Source organism: Strix uralensis, chromosome 1, assembly GCF_047716275.1.
Source record: "Strix uralensis isolate ZFMK-TIS-50842 chromosome 1, bStrUra1, whole genome shotgun sequence".
NCBI lineage: Eukaryota > Metazoa > Chordata > Aves > Strigiformes > Strigidae > Strix > Strix uralensis.
Window position 1 is genome coordinate 149,028,170 of NC_133972.1, and position 18,599 is coordinate 149,046,768.

At 39.2% G+C, this 18,599-nt stretch overlaps 1 protein-coding gene across 5 annotated transcripts in view; it reads left to right on the forward strand.

Annotated features, from left to right (window-relative positions):
- INTS8 (integrator complex subunit 8) overlaps nt 1-18,599 on the forward strand; it is a 25,670-nt gene continuing 7,071 nt past the window's right edge. For 4 of the 5 annotated variants that reach the window (XR_012630962.1, XM_074884761.1, XM_074884788.1 and 1 more), the window contains exons 1-19: nt 1-227; nt 1,774-1,948; nt 2,985-3,125; nt 3,552-3,623; nt 4,762-4,813; nt 5,716-5,898; nt 6,415-6,522; nt 7,228-7,383; nt 7,876-7,976; nt 9,388-9,529; nt 10,731-10,801; nt 10,940-11,115; nt 11,963-12,096; nt 13,221-13,331; nt 14,008-14,209; nt 14,764-14,885; nt 15,937-16,121; nt 17,583-17,616; nt 18,298-18,354. Coding sequence is in view for 4 of the 5 variants with exons in the window: in XM_074884761.1 (XP_074740862.1) it covers nt 98-227; nt 1,774-1,948; nt 2,985-3,125; nt 3,552-3,623; nt 4,762-4,813; nt 5,716-5,898; nt 6,415-6,522; nt 7,228-7,383; nt 7,876-7,976; nt 9,388-9,529; nt 10,731-10,801; nt 10,940-11,115; nt 11,963-12,096; nt 13,221-13,331; nt 14,008-14,209; nt 14,764-14,885; nt 15,937-16,121; nt 17,583-17,616; nt 18,298-18,354 (2,352 nt within the window). In the remaining variant the exon portion in view is untranslated. The remainder of the gene's footprint in view (nt 228-1,773; nt 1,949-2,984; nt 3,126-3,551; nt 3,624-4,761; nt 4,814-5,715; nt 5,899-6,414; nt 6,523-7,227; nt 7,384-7,875; nt 7,977-9,387; nt 9,530-10,730; nt 10,802-10,939; nt 11,116-11,962; nt 12,097-13,220; nt 13,332-14,007; nt 14,210-14,763; nt 14,886-15,936; nt 16,122-17,582; nt 17,617-18,297; nt 18,355-18,599) is intronic. The other variant, XM_074884769.1, reaches the window with a different exon arrangement.

Here is an 18,599-nt window from a genome sequence, read left to right on the forward strand (position 1 = left end):
TGGCGGGCGGCCATCTTGTAGCCGCAGCCGCCCGCTCCGGGGGTGGGCGCTGCTTGTGCGGTCGTTTGTCGGGGTGTCTTTGGGGCAGGCGGCCGCGATGAGCGCGGAAGCGGCGGACCGGGAAGCCGCCACCTCCAGCCGGCCTTGCACGCCGCCGCAGACCTCCTGGTTCGAGTTCCTGCTGGAGGAGGCGTTGCTGGAGCAGCACCTGCAGAAGCCCTCTCCCGGTGCGTGCGGCGCGGCGCGGCCCGGCCCTGCTGGCGGCCACCTCCCTTCGGCTTTGGGCGCGGCCTGGTGTCGCTCCTCGGCCCCTCACGGGCCTCGGGGAAGAAGCGCTCGCTCGTTTCCCTGCGGGTCCCTTCCCTCGCTGCTGCGGCCTGTAGCGCGGCCCCTGCCTCCGCCTTCCCGGGGCCTGCTGCTGGCGCTGCCGGCTGCGCATCGGCGCCGCCTCTCGCCCGCCCGCCCTCCTTCTCTCCCTTGCTCCCTCCCTTGCCTCTGGCTTCCCCCCGGGAAGGCGCCGCCGGGCTTTGCTTCCCTGGCGCTGGTAACGCAGTGGCAAGCGATCCCCCGCCTGAAGGGCAGGCTTGGGGGCGAAGGGGTGGGTCTGCTGCTGGGGGGCTTGTACGCTGCGGTACTGGCGGCTGCAGAGGGGGGAAGTCACGGTGCAGGGGGTGGGACAGGGACGTCAGGCCCAGTGGGCGTGCAGCCGCGCCTCTGCGGCGTTAGTTAACGCGAGTAGGAATGTATTTTTCTCGGTTTACATTAACTTTCCTATTTAATAACTTAGTTTCTTCATCTTTCCTGCGTGGTAAATAACTTTCTGTGGAAATGTTACAAGTTGTTTGTTTTTACAATGTGAAGCGTTGTTTGTAAAAATCATTACGATTTGCAGCTAGTTTTCTCCCATTGAAGTCTTGCTAGCGCCAGGAACTAGAGTTCTCTTGAAGGTTCGGTGCTGAAATTGCTGTCTTCTCAGACCTGGAATGAATAGAAACCTAGTCCGATGCAAAAGTGACCATATTTAAAAGTAACTGACCTTTTGACAATCATAAGTGGGAATCATGTTTTTCAGTACCCAAATCCTACAAACAGGTGGAGAGAACAGGAAAACCTGGGACAGTTGTTGCCTCTAAAAAAAGTAAATTTAAGCATAGTCAGGCTATATCTTTGTGCTTAGATCTTACGCTGCTATTTTGCAATTAAAATAATGATTAATGCTAGTTTTATGTTTCACAAAGTTCAGTGAGAGTGTAATAGCTATGATTTGGCTTCAGTTTTTCAAAGCAGCTCAAAGGTACTGGAGAGACTGCCTTATTGTAAGGGAGAGATTTGGGGGTGCATTGTTTTAGATCAGTCTGAAAGTATATTCTAAATGTATTCAGAAGTACCAGCAGTTGCTTGTAAATAAATTTAAAATACAGAAGAGAATTACAAGTAGATATATATTTTTATAACAGCTAACTTGTGTTTTCAGTAGGCGACATTTATTTTCTGTAGATGCAAGTACTAAAACATAACTAATACAAAGTAGTGAAAATAAATGAAAATGTAAGAGTGTGGTTACTATGGTCAAGTAAACTTGAAGGTTTAAAAAAAATATGTTAACAGTCTGATTTGAGTCAGCATAAGCAAGATATCCTTTGGGATTAAAATCTGCTAGGTGACATTGTCAGCCTTATAAATGACAGGAGATAAGATCCTTGTTCATAGCTGCAGCAAGAACTTAATTTCTGGGCTTACAAAGAATTTGAAGAGTGGCTGTGCTTTTTGCAGATCCGCCACCTGTACAGCTGATTGTCCAGTTCTTGGAACAAGCTTCAAAACCATCAGTGAATGAACAGAACCAAGTCCAGCCACCACCTGATAACAAAAGAAACCGCATTTTAAAACTTCTTGCTCTTAAAGTTGCTGCTCATCTGAAGTGGGATTTGGATGTATTGGAGAAAAGGTATAGTCTGTACTTCTTCATGCTGAAATTACTAAACTGAAATGGCTTGATATCTGTATTTTAACGAATGGAAATCTGTCTTGCTCCCTTTTCTGACAGTATCTTCCTTATGTTAAGAAGAGTCTTGGGTGTGACAACTAAAATCAAGTTCGATTTCATCTGTGAGTTAGAAAAAGGTTTTGATAAAGGCAAAATCTGTGAGCAAATCAATGCTGTTTATAATTTAGAGAGGAAGAATAGTGGGTCTTAGACATTAAGATGTGCACATCTAAACTGCATAAAGATGAATTTTATGTTACGTTTTCTTCAGTGACAAAACTAGCTTAAGTTTCCCTATTGTGACATGCTTGAAGTTGAAGGGTTTGCTCCAGTTTTGTAATGTAAAAAAACTCCATACATCTACGAACTAGATCACTGAACTGACTGTTGAAACAGACTTCACCTTTGCATTTTTCCTTTGAATTTATTTAACCCAAATTCAGCTGCTGAATGGTCTCATGAGGTAGAACAGTTGGGAACTTCTTTAGTCTGGCAGCACATTAGGGAGCTGCACTTCAGTGGTGCAAAATCTTAGTGGGGCAGTACTTGCCCCAGTTGTAACTTGCATAGAACTGTAGAATCATTCAGGTTGGAAAAGACCCTTAAGATGGTTGAGTCCAACCATTAACCTAACACTGCCAAGTCCACCACTAAACCATGTCCCTAAGCACCACATCTACATGTCTTAAATGCTTCCAGGGATGGTGACTCCACCACTTCCCTGGGCAGCCTGATCCAATGCTTGTCAGGGCAACCTTCCACTTGGGCTTAACTTATACTGCTAGTACTGGTAACTGCTTTACATACCTGATCTAGAGTGCCATCTGATACAGAGCATTTCATTATGCTAAATAAACATACTACCCTTACTTCCATGGGATGTTAGGTAATAATATGCTACTGAATAGTAGCGATATTATTTAAATGTTCCAGAAGTAGGATTACTATATGAAGTATCTGATTCTCTCTTTTTTCTTTTTTTTTTTTTTTTTAATAGCTTGTCTGTTCCTGTATTGAACATGCTACTGAATGAACTTCTGTGTATCAGCAAAGTTCCCCCAGGAACTAAACATGTGGATGTAGACCTGTCCAGCTTACCCCCAACTACTGCAATGGCAATACTACTCTACAACAGATGGTAAACTACTTCAAGGCAATAATCTTAAAATTATGATAGAACAAAGCCATGTTGTCTTCTATCTATATATTTGTACATAGAAGGAGAAGGAATCTCAAAGTAATAATTGTTTTGTGACCTGTAGGTAGGTTACAGAGTGGAACTGAGTCTGAAAAGCTATTCTACAGCTGATTTTGTTCCCTAAAAACATAGTCAAGGTTGTGGTTTGAACTGTCACCTTATAAAAATAAAAATCTTGCTGTCTTTTAGCTTTTTATGGACATAAGAGCATTTCTTAAATATTAGATGTGCTCTTGAGTAGAGGATGTATTCCAATGGTATAATGTATCTGAAATGATAAACTGATACTTTTAAGAGGCATGTAATCTGCTTATTACACTTCTGAGACAAATTACTGTTATTTGCTTAATTTTCTCCCCTATGTAGGGCCATAAGGACCATTGTTCAAAGTAGTTTTCCTGTAAAACAAGCAAAACCTGGTCCACCTCAGTTAAATGTGTAAGTTACAGGTATAATTTACTTGGTTTTTATGTGTATTTTGTAATCAGAAATTTAATTTCTAAGTGGATTAAATCGTATTAATAACATACAGTTGTTTAAAATGGCTAGTTGTAGCATGGAAAACTTTGCATTTATTTCAAGTATGTTCTTATTTTCCTGTCAGACATGCTTGATACATGTATGTACTTGTCTGTCATTCTACTCTTTTAGTATGTTATAATCTCTGTGATTTCATAGAGGCATGAAAAATCGTGGGAGAAAGGGAGATGGCAATTTGCTTAGACAGAATGCTTGTTCTCTAGTTTAGACAGGGTACTTTTCTTGTTTTAACTTACAGTAGCTTGCTTAATATGGTTGTTTTATTATAACAATTCACCACATTATGTATGATAACCTGAGGAACAACAAAGTATTTTACTTTGCTTCCTTAGGCAATAATTTGTAATGTAAAGTCAGTAATCATTTTGCATTCTTGAAGTTGTGTAGCTTTAGTTACAACCTGTCCTTGGAATTGACTTATGTTATAATTTTTTCCAATAAAGGTGGAAGTATCTCAGTGGTGCTTTTCCTGTGTTTTATGTTAATTTTCTACTCTAGCATTAGGGCATACTTGTTTGAGAGAGTTTAAGTATGTTGATTAAAAATAATCATTTTACTATAAATCTTGTATCATTCTATACATATCAGAGTCTAATCCTAAATCAAAAACTTATGTATGGGGAGATAATTTCAAAATACTTCTAATTTTTACGTAAACACATGAACACGCTTCTGCCACTGATGCATGCTTGAGAAGACTTAAATAGTGAAGCTTCAAGAGACTTGAGGCTGTGGAAGATGATTTCTTCATGATAGTTTTGCTAATATTAACAATCTGATTTTTAAAGAAAAACGCAATGAAAAACTTAGTAACTTCCATTTTATTGAACCACATTCTCATCCAAAACTATCTTGTTACATAAGTCTATATGTAGATAGGTAAGAACAGTCAGTCAGTGGTCCTGCATAATGATGTTTAAAACGTAATTAAGCAAAACTTATATGAATGAATTGCTGTGGTCTTAGAATGTGAAGTAAAATAGCATGCAAGTTTGCTTTATAATTGAGATCCTGACCTTTTCTCTCCATTTTCCAGGATGAACCAGATGCAGCAAGAAAAGGAACTAACTGAAAATATTTTGAAAGTGGTGAGACTTTTTTCCTCTCTTATTTTTTCTTGAATTTCCATGTAAATACAAATGGACAGGAAATAAACAGTTGCATCACAGTTTTGTTGGATTTGATACATTTACCTTGTTATTTGCTACAGTTCCACTGCGTGCATTTTGGACAGTGTTGTCTCTGCACTTTTAGAAGTATTCTTTAATCAGCCGATCCTTGGAGCCGTATGAATTGGGCAAGCCTCCACAAAATCAGTGTGTGATTAGTAATTAAGGCCATACCATGCTTGAGCTGCAAAATCATATGGCAGCAGAATTCAGCACTTAAAATGATTTTTTTTTTTTAAAGGTCTTAGTAGCTGAGTGTTTTCTGTATGTAGCTTTCAACAGAATGCTTCCATAAGTAGCCTATCTCATTTTCCTACTCTTGTGCTACTTGGAATCAGTTAATGAATTTCTATTATACATTTTCTACAATTTTTTTACTCTCACATTTTTTCAAATGAGCATGAATGATGTTTAACTGTTTTACCACTTCATCAAAATTTTTGAAGAAAAAACTTGCTGTTCCCATAGAAGCTGGTTTTGTTTCAGCTGTGAAATAATAACATGTACAGTCTGACTGTTGCATAATTTGATGCTCCAAAATGGCCAAAAAGGGACAGGTGAAACAGAGAAAGTGTTTTGTTTCAGTTGGAAGTAAGGGTTTGATCCTGTTTCTCCGAGTACCTGAAACTGAAGTCACACATCTATTGTACAAGAAATACAGGAGCAGATTCTACATAGCAATAAGACAGGTGTATAAGGAAATTATTTTTTTTTTACTATCCTTTACTGTACTGTTATATTTCTAGTGTTAATTTAAACCCAGACCTAAACTCAAAACCAAGAAGTTAATTTTTTTCAATGCATCATTTGAACTATTGCAGTTGAAAGAGCAGGCTGCTGATTCCATCCTGGTCCTTGAAGGAGCACTTAAATTAAACAAAGATCTTTATGTCCACACTATAAGAACTCTGGATTTATTAGCCATGGAGCCTGGCATGGTGAATGGAGAAACGGAGAGTTCCACAGCTGGACTGAAAATCAGTGCAGAAGAGATACAGTGCCAGGTAGCTTACATTCTATACCAAAGCTTTCAATTTATATCTGTTTCTTTCAATGGTGTTAATATTTTTGAGATAAATAGGAGTATTTTTCTATTAATACTTAATGTGCTCTTTTTTAATGCAGTGAGATATTACTGAGTTCTTTTTGCATTATTAGAACCTTTTCAACACTGTAAATATTGTTGCTTCCCCTCATCCCCAAGCCCTCACTGCCCCCCGCCCCCCCCCCCAGTAAGCCATTGTATGGCAAGGACAGCTTATTGCATCGTTCTTAACAATTATGTGGAAATCATTCTGTAATTTTATAATACCTGTGTAGAATTACTCATACTGAGATCACAGTTGACGAGGAAACAATTGTAATATGTGGGGAAAGGTATGCAGTGTATGTTGGTACGTTAGATAAAGCTAGGAATAGTTTAAAGTACTTGTAAGGTTTGAGCTGAATTACTTAATCTTGACTTAATATGTTACATAAATTTCCAAGATAATGTGGTTTATATCAATGCTGTTTTGCAGGTTTGCTATGATTTGGGTGCAATCTATTTTCAGCAAGGAGCTACAAATGCAGCTGTTCATGAAAATGCTAAAGAAAAGTTTTTCAAAACAAAGGAGTTGATTGCAAAGGTAATGAGTATTTTATTAGTATGTATCTTCAACTGTTCTAAAAAAACCTTGTCTATTGCTTCCTTCTTTAGCAACTTAACTGTTAATGGTATGCATAGTTTTTAAAGGAACTTAATGGGATTTTTGACAGCAATTTTTTTTCACATTGTGCCTTATTTGAAATTATTAATTGACTGCAGTATATTGCTGCTTTGTTCTACATTTTGTAATGAATATTCTCTTACACAAATTGTACTGACATAAGAAATGCAAGATTATCATTTGCGGTACTAAGATTAACTTGACCGAACAGTATATTCTGTGTCCATTGTGGTGATGGGTTTTTGAGTAAGGTAGCCATAGAGCACTTCCTATTCTTTTTTTTTTAAATCTAACTTTCCTTTGGAAATCAGATTGTCATGTTCTGACCTTTTAAAAAAATCCAACATTTTCATTTACAATTAAGGTATGCTTCCTTTTTTATTTTACTTCATATTTATATTCACAAAACTGCAGAGCTGAGATTTTTATTTAAATAGACAAAACATGGTCTAAGTTGTAAAGAGCACATACAAAAGTATGCTTTTAAAAAAAGTGTGTACATGCACATTCTTTTGTTGTTTTGCTGCTACTTGGGGGAACCGTGAGTCTCCATTTTGTGTTTCTGAAGTAAGTTTATGTTTCATAATATTTTGGCCACTAAGATTTGATTGACTTACTTTTCAGAATGGTTCGTCGTCACTTCATTTTACCATAGATGAAGAACGGTTGGCTGGGTACTGTCAAGCCTGTGGAGTTCTTACCTCATCTTCTGATGATGCATCTCAACAGGCAACTCCTTATAGTCAAATCCATAGCTGTATGAAATCTGGCAACTATCAGGTAGGGTGCTTAAATAAAGCCACATATATTTGAGGTTTTTTCTGTCACTCCATATGGATGATTCTACCTGAACTGGTAGGGATTTTAATAAATTTAAGTCTTCCAGTTAACCATTAACATACTGGTTTAGAACACATGTATGTAGGAATACAGCATAATCTGAAACATGCTAGATTAAAATATCTTGGATTCCGTACAATGTAAATAATTCCTACTAGCTGATGTATGGATTTTTCAGGTAGAATCTAATTCTTTGGGTTTCAGGGAATGTTGCTGCCGAGATATGCAAGTTTGGGGTTTTTTTTCTTTGATTCTCTGATGATAGAGAACTTTTTTGTCGCTTGGGCCCTTTCTGGTTGTTTAATGAATTTTAGTATTACATACGGGTGCAAGCTGCTTCTGTTAGTTTGATCATTTTTACCAAATAGAAAATTACTTTATCTGTATCTTTTGCATTATTCATTGACTATTCCAACTGTGCTTGTATTATAGGACTTAGTGAAGATATTTCTTGAAGATAATCTAACCCTCAGTTTACCAGTTCAGTTCAGGCAATCGGTGCTGAGAGAACTCTTCCAAAAAGCTCAACAAGGGTGAGACATTTAATAATGATCCGCTCAACGGTGATGAAAAGCAATTTTCATGAGTTACGTTTTTCATGGAAAGTATACAGAATCTTCTAACAATGAATTACTTTCATCCAAGAAACTTCAGCCTTTATTTCTGTTAGCAATAGTCTAAACTGCATCCTCCAACTAAGGAGCTATGTTGTGATGTATCTCACTGTAGCCACATCTGGGAAAAATGTAATGAGTATTAACACTTATTTTTACCGCTTTACTGAGTTTTTTATTTATGTCATAATCACGCGTGTGTGTGTGTGTATATATATATAAAAAAAATTATAACTAAGTTAATGCCTCTAAATGTCTTCTAAAACTTGAAGTCAAAGCTAGTCAGGCTAACCATACTAAGCGATAATGTTGTAGACTTGTGCTTCATTGGGAACACTGGCAGTCTAGTTACCTGTGATTAGGAGCCTTGTGCCACTGCTGACCTAGCCCAAGGCTGAAGGATTGGTATGGTACATTTATAGTAAGAAAACATCTATAATAAGCAGAGAGAATTAGGCACACTACAAGGGCAGCTTGTGGATGGCTCCCAAATGAGAAATGCTGAGTACATGGCCGCATCCAAAATTCAACCTTCTGTGGAACTTAGGCACTTGAATCGGGGCTGTATGGAAAGCATCTCCATATAGTCGTGATAAGCCGCCTCTGGAGGGAAGATGCCTACAAGTATTTCAGTTGAAGTGAGAGGCTCAGTTTTACAAATGTGTGTGAGGAAAAAGAGCTGTCGATGGTGACAGCCTCTTGTTTAAGAGCTTAGCAGTTACTGAATTCAGCTTTCACTCCTGCCAGAGAAGAGTCAAATAAACATCTCTTAGAAGAGGACCTTAGAGGCTGTAGCTTAGCACTGTGTAGGGATGTTTTAATCTCTAATATGGCTGATATGAACTGCCTTCAGTGATGAGTGCTAGACAGGGAATGATGGAGGAGCATGACTTTGCAATCTGGTCAAAGGGAGCCATAATTTCTGGTTATTTGCTTTGATTTTTGTCCAATGATTGTGTATTCTGAGATGCATAAATATTTCTGAAGTCTTTGGGGCTGTCAGCCATGCTCAGGGCATGCTCGCTGAGAAGCAGTGCATCTTTGTGTCAGTCATGCCACTCTAGTTGGAGTTCCAGTGGCGCTCAGGCAGAAGCAATGATGAAATCTGAATGTGAAACAGAGCTATGGGCAGGGAGGGAATTTTCTTTTAAAGAAAGTGAGGTCCTGGGTAAACTGAAGTAGATCCTGAGTAGAGTTTTTCTGAGTGCAGTCTTGGACAGAGGCATGTGCTCCAAACCTGTCTTGGGATCTGGCCCCTGGAGCTCTGCTGTGATACCAACTCTGTGTTTGTCAGAGACATTCCGTGGTCTTCGGTTTTGTGTTCATGCAGGAACGATGCTCTGGATGAAGTTTGTTTCAAAGTCTGTGTGTGCAACACAGTCTGCGATGTACTGCAGGGTCGAACAATTGATATTCAGTTTTGTCAGCTGTTCCTGAAACCCAGCAAAGAGAAGATAGACTTTCTCCTTGAGGTAAGAAATTATCTGAAATTAGAAGGGGAAATGTTATTTAGTGAGATACCTCCCCATGTAACTGTGTTATTGTTGCAAGTAATGCTCAGATTTCTGAAGCAGAGACAAATACTTTGTAAGGTAACTTCTCAAATTTTATTCAACTTCTTTGCAGTCAGTACAATTAGACTTAGTGATCAGTCTTGCATCTATACTTATATCTCTGTTTCTATCTGTTGGGTAGGAACCAGTGTTGACCTGTTACTTCAGCTTGGATTTGAAATTGCTGCTATTCCTGACATCATTAAATTATATAGAGATATTGTTGAACGTTTGTTTTCAAGGAACAAAGAAAAAATTTTCCAAAACAGAGAGAGATACTAGAAAAAGAAGTTACCTGTTGAAGAGGATCACTTTCCTTTACCAGCTTTGTTGTAAAAGTTAGCATGTCATGAAATGATCCTGAGTTACCTCTCCTGAGCTACCTCACACAGTTATCCTGTGAGAGACCTAAATTCTTACCCTTAGTGAAGCTTTTAAGGAAACTATTATTGTCTAAACTAAACTTAATCCTTTTGCTGCTTTGCTGTTATTTTCATACTTTCTTTTCTTAATTTGAGCCTTGTCTTTTGCTTGTCTCTTCAAGCATGTGGCAAAAACTGACTGACAGTATTCTGTACTTCAGAGCAAGTAAAAGCTGTTCCATCAGTTGCTCATACTATGATTTTTTTTTTTGTGAAATATGTTTATTTCTTACAAGCTGGCAATTAAATTCAACTGTCAAGTTATCCTGCTGCTTTTTTTTTTTTAAAAAAAAAAAGTCCTAGTCAATCGTACGTTTTTGCACGTGGAAGTGGTTCATTTTTAAACTCATGTGAAAGGGCTTTGTTATGTACTTAATGATCTTGTGAGGGTGACTGATACCGTGATACTCTGTGTCAGCACACCTAAAAGTCAGAGGAATAGGAAAAAGGAATGTGAATTGTGTCTGAGGGAAGATCACAGTTGTCTGAAGCAGCCTGGCTTGGGTATATGTTGAAAGAAACTGACCCATCTGTGATGGCTACAGTGTTTATCAGATAACTTTGTTGCCTCCCTTGACGGAGAGGGGTACTGGCTGATACTAATTGAGAGTCAGAAAACTGGGCAGTAACTCGATCTGTAACTAAGTATTTTAAGAGTTCTAAGGAACTGCTTAATTATTTTCTTCTCTCTTTTCCAGGTCTGTTCAAGATCAATAAACTTGGACAATACTACTGAAGCGTTGAAGAGAAAAATGGCATCATTTCTCAAGTATGTACCCATATTAAGATAACATGACTTTACACTGTGTAAACAATGTAATAACGCACAATAAATGTTTCGAGAACTTATAACTGGAAAAATAAGCAGCAGCTTCTTGTTCATGTATTTACTTTTTTGTTTGTTTAGAAACTTGTGTTTGGGTTTGGAAGATCTTCAGCTTGTCTTCATGATTTCATCGCATGAGCTGTTCATAAAACTGCTGAAGGATGATGAACGGAAGCTGCTCATTGATCAAATGCGGAAGAGATCTCCTCGAATCAACCTGTGCACAAAACCTGTGACTTCTTTTTATGATATCCCAGGTAACTTTCACAGCATTTCCGTTAACTTTCATGTAGGCAGTTACATGTTTCCATGCCTGAGGTTAATATGTGCAGATTTGTTCTCAGAAAAAGTTTAGAGAGAATACTTCCCATTTTTAGTTGGTGAATGTCCTACTCATTCAAGAAGGTGGCTGTTACTTGCTTGTATCTCAGCTGAGTGTAATAGATATGTTCAAATGCATGTGTCTTAGCTGACTGAGTGAAAGAGGGGTGTGGTAGTTGGTTTGAACCGAATCTGGCTGCAGCGGCTGTTCCCAGAAAGGGCACCCTGCCTCTGTATTTATACCAGCACTAATGCTCATGTGACTGTGGTGACCTGGACCAGGAGTACCATCTGGATGAAGTTTTAAACCTACCAAAGTGAAACACAGATCTTTTCGGCCAGTTCATTTCCCAGATATAGCTAGCTGGCTGGCTGTGCAGCGGCACAAGTCAAAGTTAACATAAGAGGTGCCAGATGGTGACTCCAGCTGGAAAGAACTTACCTTTCCAGCTCTAATACAGTCTTGCATTGACTTAAGCCAGTTCTGAAAATTCGTATTTTCACTAAGGCAGTACAGGAACACTTGTGCAGATCATGAGCCTATTGCTTTACTGTGTGCTAGTGTGAGAAAAGGGGGCATTGCAAGCAGCCTGTTAGGTCAGGGTAGCTGGGAAGCTAGCACAAGGTGTTTGTGGAAGGGCACGAAAGGATGTACGGGGCCTAGAAAAGCGTTAATGTATCTGCTGTTCTTACTGTGTTATGTTTAAAATGTTACATACTAAAGAAATGTAAGCATCTACGTTAAGAAGGAATTCGTTGGACACCTGTTTGCTTTTCTTCTAGCTTCAGCAAGTGTCAATATTGGCCAGCTTGAACATCAACTCATATTGTCAGTAGATCCTTGGAGGATTCGTCAGATCTTAATTGAGCTGCATGGTATGACTTCAGAACGCCAATTCTGGACAGTTTCAAATAAGGTAATTTATTTCACGTGGTCATGAGAGTGTAATTCAAGGACTGGTTAGGTATCATACTGCAATGAACAGTAACATTTTTGTCAGATCCTCAATATGATTCCCCCCCCCCCCCCCGCACAATGGTGGCTTGATAAGAATGATGATACATACCTAAATTCACATTCTCTAACAAAATGTATAACCTTTGTTTTAAGGAATTACTGGCTGTATCATAAGCTTTTCTTGTGAGAAAAAAAGATTATGTAGCTTTTGCTTTCAATGTTCTGACCAGTTAGCAGTACTATTTTAGTTTAAATTTCCATCATTAAAAGCTGTCAGCAAGAGAGATGGAAAGATTTTTTTTTTTTAAGTAGGGATTTCTTGTCTTTTTTTTTCCCCCTCCCAATTATTGCATATTCAGAGTATGAACAAAGTAGGGTAGTTTGCCATTTTTATCGTACTTGTAGAATCATAGAATGGTTTGAGTTGGAAGGGACCTTAAAGATCATCTAGTTCCACCCCCCTGCCATGGGCAGGGACACCTTCCACCAGACCAGGTTGCTCAAAGCCCCGTCCAACCTGGCCTTGAACACTGCCAGGGAGGGGGCAGCCACAGCTTCTCTGGGCAACCTGTGCCAGTGTCTCACCACCCTCACAGTGGATAATTTCTTCCTTATATCTAATCTAAATCCACCCTCTTTCAGTTTAGAACTGTTCCCCCTCATCCTATCCCTACACACCTTGATAAAGAGTCCCTCCCCATCTTTCCTGTAGCCCCCTTTAAGTACTGGAAGGCCACTAGAAGGTCTCCCTGGAGCCTTCTCTTCTCCAGGCTGAACAACCCCAACTCTCTCAGCCTGTCCTTATAGGGGAGGTGCTCCAGCCCCCTGATCATTTTTGTGGCCTCCTCTGGACTCGCTCGAGCAGGTCCATGTCCTTTCTATGTTGGGGGCCCCAGAGCTGGACACAGTACTGCAGGCGGGGTCTATATAAGCAGTACATTACTTCTGATTAGATGTAAAAATGAAAGAGTTGACTCTTACATGTCAATCATTCTCAATATTTTTTTGTTTATAATGTTTTAAGCAGTGATGTGAATTCTAAAACCTGTTTCTGTGCAAATGTCCTATGTATTTCTCTCCCAGTGGGAAGTACCAAATGTTTACGGCAATGTTATTTTAGGAATCAAAGACAATCTGACTAGGGATTTGGTCTACATCCTTATGGCAAAGGGCTTACACTGCTGTGCGATTAAGGTGAGCAAGCCATCTGAAGTTACTGGTGAGTTACTTTGAACAGTTGAATTTTAACAACACTGAAAATATGGAAAGCCCTTTTTGAGGAAAAAAAGAATTGAAAAAGTGGGAGGTGTGTGTCCTCTAATGGTTAAATTTTTCTGTCTTGCAAAGTTCCATCAGTAGAGCAACGATAATGGCTTTCTAGTGAAATAATTCCAGTGAAATAGATGATTTAATTCAAACAAAGTTTTGATTATGAGGTACTAAATCATGTTGCATCTAAATGCAGCTGTGATTTGAGTTACTGGTAGGAAGTGCTGTTCCTCTGGGTGTTTTACATAAGGAATTTATTGGAATGCTGTTTTCTTTTTCTTGTAATTGACAATACTGTAGTTTGCTAAACTACAAGGTAAAACCAAACTCTACCAAATATGCCAGTAGTTACTTCTGGTATGTTTTTGCTTAAAATTCTTGTTTTGTTTGAAAGATGTGGAACTGATGGCACTGTTAAGCTTAATAGCAAGTCCAGAGGACTCAAAAATGTAAATAGTAATTGTGAGATGCTTGAGCAATGGTAATGATAATGGTTGCCAAGGCTGGTTCAGCCAGGACAGAGCTGAGTAACACTTTAACTCTTAGTCGTTTCCCTTATGAATCCATTAGGATTCATTAATGCATATCCTTTTTATTGCAGGATTTTGTCCATGCAAAACAGCTTTTTGCTGCTTGCTTGGAGCTCGTGACAGAGTTTTCTCCAAAACTCCGTCAAGTCATGCTGAATGAAATGTTACTTTTGGACATTTACACTCATGAAGCTGGAGCTGGTCTTTCTGGAGAACGTCCTCCTTCTGATCTTATAAGCAGAGTCCGAGGATATTTGGAGATGAGAGTACCTGGTAAGTACACTGCTGTCTTTTTCTTGAGATGCAGTAAAGCACAAAGCTTGAGAGAAAGGGAAAAAAAACCCCAACTTTGTATTGTAGATTTACCTTTTAGGTGTATAATTGGAAAAACAATAGTGAAGTTTGACATGGGTTTTTAGTGAGTCTTTAGAAGTTTGGTTAGTTTTTCGAAGCTGGAAATGAGAACAGCAACACCACGATGCTTACATATTGCTAAACACTGACAGTTTCTGTTTAGTGCCACTTAAAGGACTTGAACAGGATAAATGTCTGCGTTTTTACCTGAGAAGTTTTGCTGGTTGTTAAAGCAGTCTACATGGTTTCACACTGAGGGACTAACGTAGTACTGTTGTGATTAGAGGAAGCTGTTGTTTCTCCTCATTTCCAGAAGTGAGGTCTCTTGTAGGGCTAAACATTGTGTTTTTCTGTGATAGCTTTGGAACAGAAATAGCTAACTAGAGGGAATGGGTGTTGCTTGTTTTCATAGAACACTGTTTTTGGGGGGAGGAAAAAAAAAAAAGTTAAGCAAAGAACCCCTTTTCTTCCAGATATTCCTCTTCGACAAGTTATAGCTGAGGAATGTGTTGCCTTCTTGTTAAACTGGTGTGAGAATGAGTATTTGACCATGCAAGTTCCATTACCTCTGGTTCAAACTAATCCGTATGTGAAGGTAATGAGTGCTCAGTCTCAAAGCCTTGTCAGGCTGTAATTGATTTTTTTCCTGTTGAAGTCTTTTGTACTGTTAAAAGCATGTACCCTTCTGTCTCAAGAATGTCAGGTTTTGTGACTATAATGAATTAAGTTTGGTGTAGAAGACAGCAGGGCTAAGCAGGAAGTGTGTTTAACAGTTGACAAAAGATATGGAGGCTGTGCTTTAGAAACAGATGAAACAAACTGCATCTTAGCCGTTGTTGACTGCCAGCGAGGTGGGTTCCAGAAGCATCAGGCATGTGTGGTTATGATCCATAAGCTGATTGAACCCCTGTAGCACTTCCATAAAGGACTCTCCTCTCAGCTGGCACTCAGCCTAGATTCAGTAGGAGGTATGAGAAGTGTATAGATCTCAGGCTTCATGTCTGGTGATTTTTCTGTTCCTAAGACACCCGTTCTCCAAATACGCTGTAATGGTTCTATTTTTTAATCCAACACCAGTGTTGAATTTCTGGAGATGTTCAAACACTGCCTTTTTTTTAAACTTCGCTTTCAAAATTATTTTACACCAGTGTTTCTACTTCAGAGTCAGGCAGTGGAGCTGAATGCTGATCATATTACAGGACAGATTCGTTTTTGGCCTGCTCTGCTTACCTGTGGTATTTCCTAATTTCCATTTTGAGGTTCAGCTTTTTCTGTACAGCAGAGGATGCCAGTTTCAGGCCACATTAATTATTATATGAAAGTTAAGGGAGTTCTAGGGAGCCAGTCTTTTTAAAACTCAATGGTTTTTAGGTTTATGCAATATATTTAAGCAGAGTGTAAAGCTTGTTTTCTGGAGCCTGTAGGAATGAAATATATCGTAAGGAAAGTAATAAAGAGAGAAATCCTGTTGTTTAATTCCTGTCTTCCAGGTTCCTCATCAGCGTCCTCTGCTGCAAAATTTAGGCATAATGCTTTGTAGTTTGTAACTTAAAATCACTTGCTTAGCCATTTTAAATGCCAATAATTCCTTTGTTGTAGTCAATATTCAGAGAAGCCATAGTTACTGTATTTTTTCTCTTGCATAGCTGGGTCAGTTGCTGGCTGCTACATGCAAAGAACTTCCAGGTCCCAAAGAAAGTAGACGGACAGCTAAAGACCTTTGGGAAGTCGTTGTACAAATCTGCAGTGTGTCCAACCAGCACAAGCGGGGGAATGATGGCAGAGTGAGTTTAATAAAACACAGGGAGTCCACACTGGGCATTATGTACAGGTGTGTTTTCTTAAATTATTTTTAAAGATGGTTTGAATTGTATATTTGACACCATGTTCCCTTCAAAAATTGTCTGGATTCTACTGTCAGCACCTGGTGGCAGCAGCTAAAGATCTGAGTGAACAATCTGCCCACTGGTGGTGTTGGGTATTGTTGACTCTCCTTTTCAGAGAGAGAAAAGGAGTATGTGTGTTTCAGGTCAACATACAGACACTGAAGCATATGTGCTTGTGCTCCCGTTACAATCAGTGTAGATCTTCCAGTAAAGTCAGTGGCATCTAGAGGGCAGTTTAGCTGACCAGCTGGAGGTGTCTGCTTTAGATCAAATAGAATTGCTCTGCAGGCTCTGTTGACTGTATCAGTACTTCTATAACTGTATTAAGTACCTCGCTCACAGCATAGGTGTCTATACTTAGCTTTAGCTTTCTGACTCTAAGGCTAAATGTTACTCAGTCTTGAAATGAAATTCTAGTTCGGTTGAGCTCCTGGGGAAAGGAAGAAACTACTCTTGACCGGAGTAATTTCGTTGTCAGTTACCTAACCTCTTGCCAGTCTTAGCCATGACTGACTGACTGATTCAGGACTCTCTGATTTGTCCACTTAGTAAGTGTTTTCAGCCTGTTCTTAAGTCCAAGACTGATTATAAGTTGCCTGTTATGGTGACTTCTGGAATGTATGATTATATTGAACAGTTTTTGGAGCTAAAAACATGGAAAAGGTGCCCCAGTCAGACTGCTGACTATTTCTTTGCCTTCCTTGCACTAACCAGGTTAATGTGTGCCTAAAAGCCAGCTGCTTTTGCTTATGCTGCTGTGGGATGGGTGTAAGAGGGTACGTGCTTGCTGTAGGTTTCAGTTGTATACTCTGGCAAGGAAAAGGAATGGGTACAGGTGTACTCTAGGATACTGAACCTTTTCTGACCTCTCTGATTCAAACAGTAAAGGGCAGTGACCCTGTTGTTATGGAAAAGCAACAGTGAAATCTTTTCCAAACAGGCTGTCCTTGTCTGGATTGTTTTATGGTGACAATTTCTGATGTGGCATGACAAGGAAATCAATGTACATTATAAATGATCACTGTGTACCCTCTTCTGTAAGCCTGTAGGTCATTGTTGCAATCCTAGCTTGGAGAATTACAGTACAGTTCAGTTGCTTTCCCTTTTAGAGTCAATGTTTGACTTACTACAGAGTGCTTTTCATGCCTTTTACAGCTTGATAGAATAATATGCTTCTTATTTATACTGTTTTAAATTTAAAACTTGCTAGTGACTGTATTAAAAGTGAATAGCCTGCTTGAGCGTTTTCAGTTACATACCCTGCATTTGTAAACTTGGAGGTGAAAGGGCTAATTTGGCAGGTGAAGAATTTGCTTTACTGAATCTCATTTCTAGTGTATTAAGTTTGCGTATATTCTTTGTTGCGGACAATTACTTACATACGGGTACTTGTGTCCCTAATTTAGGAGTGAGTTGCTGTCCTTCATCAAAAAGCTTCGGGTAAGTTATAGTGGTCTTGAGAATGTGTTTGCAAACACAACTTCCTTTTGATGTAATTTTTTTTTTCCTGGACTTTTACTGTTAAATTCCAGAAAATATGACAGCTATATAGGTGTTTTGTATGGCTGAAGAACTTCTGAATTTGCTATATCTGCCATACAGTAGTGTAGAATAGCTTGTGAAAAAAAAAAAGAAAAAAAACCAAAACTATCCTGAATTCTGACAGTGGAGATCTGTGAACATTAGGAGTGTATTTTATTGCAGCTGTCACGAAACAAAGCATTCCTTTTGGAGAGAGATAGAAGCTGCTACTTGCATCATAACTAAGCAGCAGAAGTAAGAGGAAGGGAAATTGTTTATAGCTTATGGGTTTGTAAATGCATAGAAAGTTGTAGTATACCTAGCTTAAGTTTAAAGTTAGGCAGTAGCCACAGAAACACCATAAAGATGTGTAAAACCTAGGTAAAGCTTACATCCAAGGAGTTGTTCAGAAAAATCTGAAGTAGTTAAAGACTTCCTACAGAAGCTTTCTCACAGTATCCTTGTGTTGCAGGATTCTTAACAAAATATTGCCCTATTTCAATAGGAAATAATGATGTCATAACTTCTTACATAGCTTTAAAGCTTAGGGAAGAAAGTGGAGTTTTGTTAGTTCATGGGAATACTTTTTTTTCCTTACAGGAACCATTGGTTTTAACAACAATATTGTCCCTGTTTGTCAAGCTTCATAATGTTCGGGTTAGTATATATCATAATACATGGGATTGAGTGCACCGTCAGCAAGTTTGCTGACAACACCAAGCTGTGTGGTGCAGTTGACATGCTGGAGGGAAGGGATGGCATCCGGAGGTACCTGGACAGGCTGGAGAGGTGGGCCTGTGCAAAACTCATGGAGTTCAACAAGGCCAAGTGCAAGGTCCTGCACATGGGTATGGGTCGGGGGAATCCCATGCACAAACGTGCTGGGTGATGAGTGGATGGAG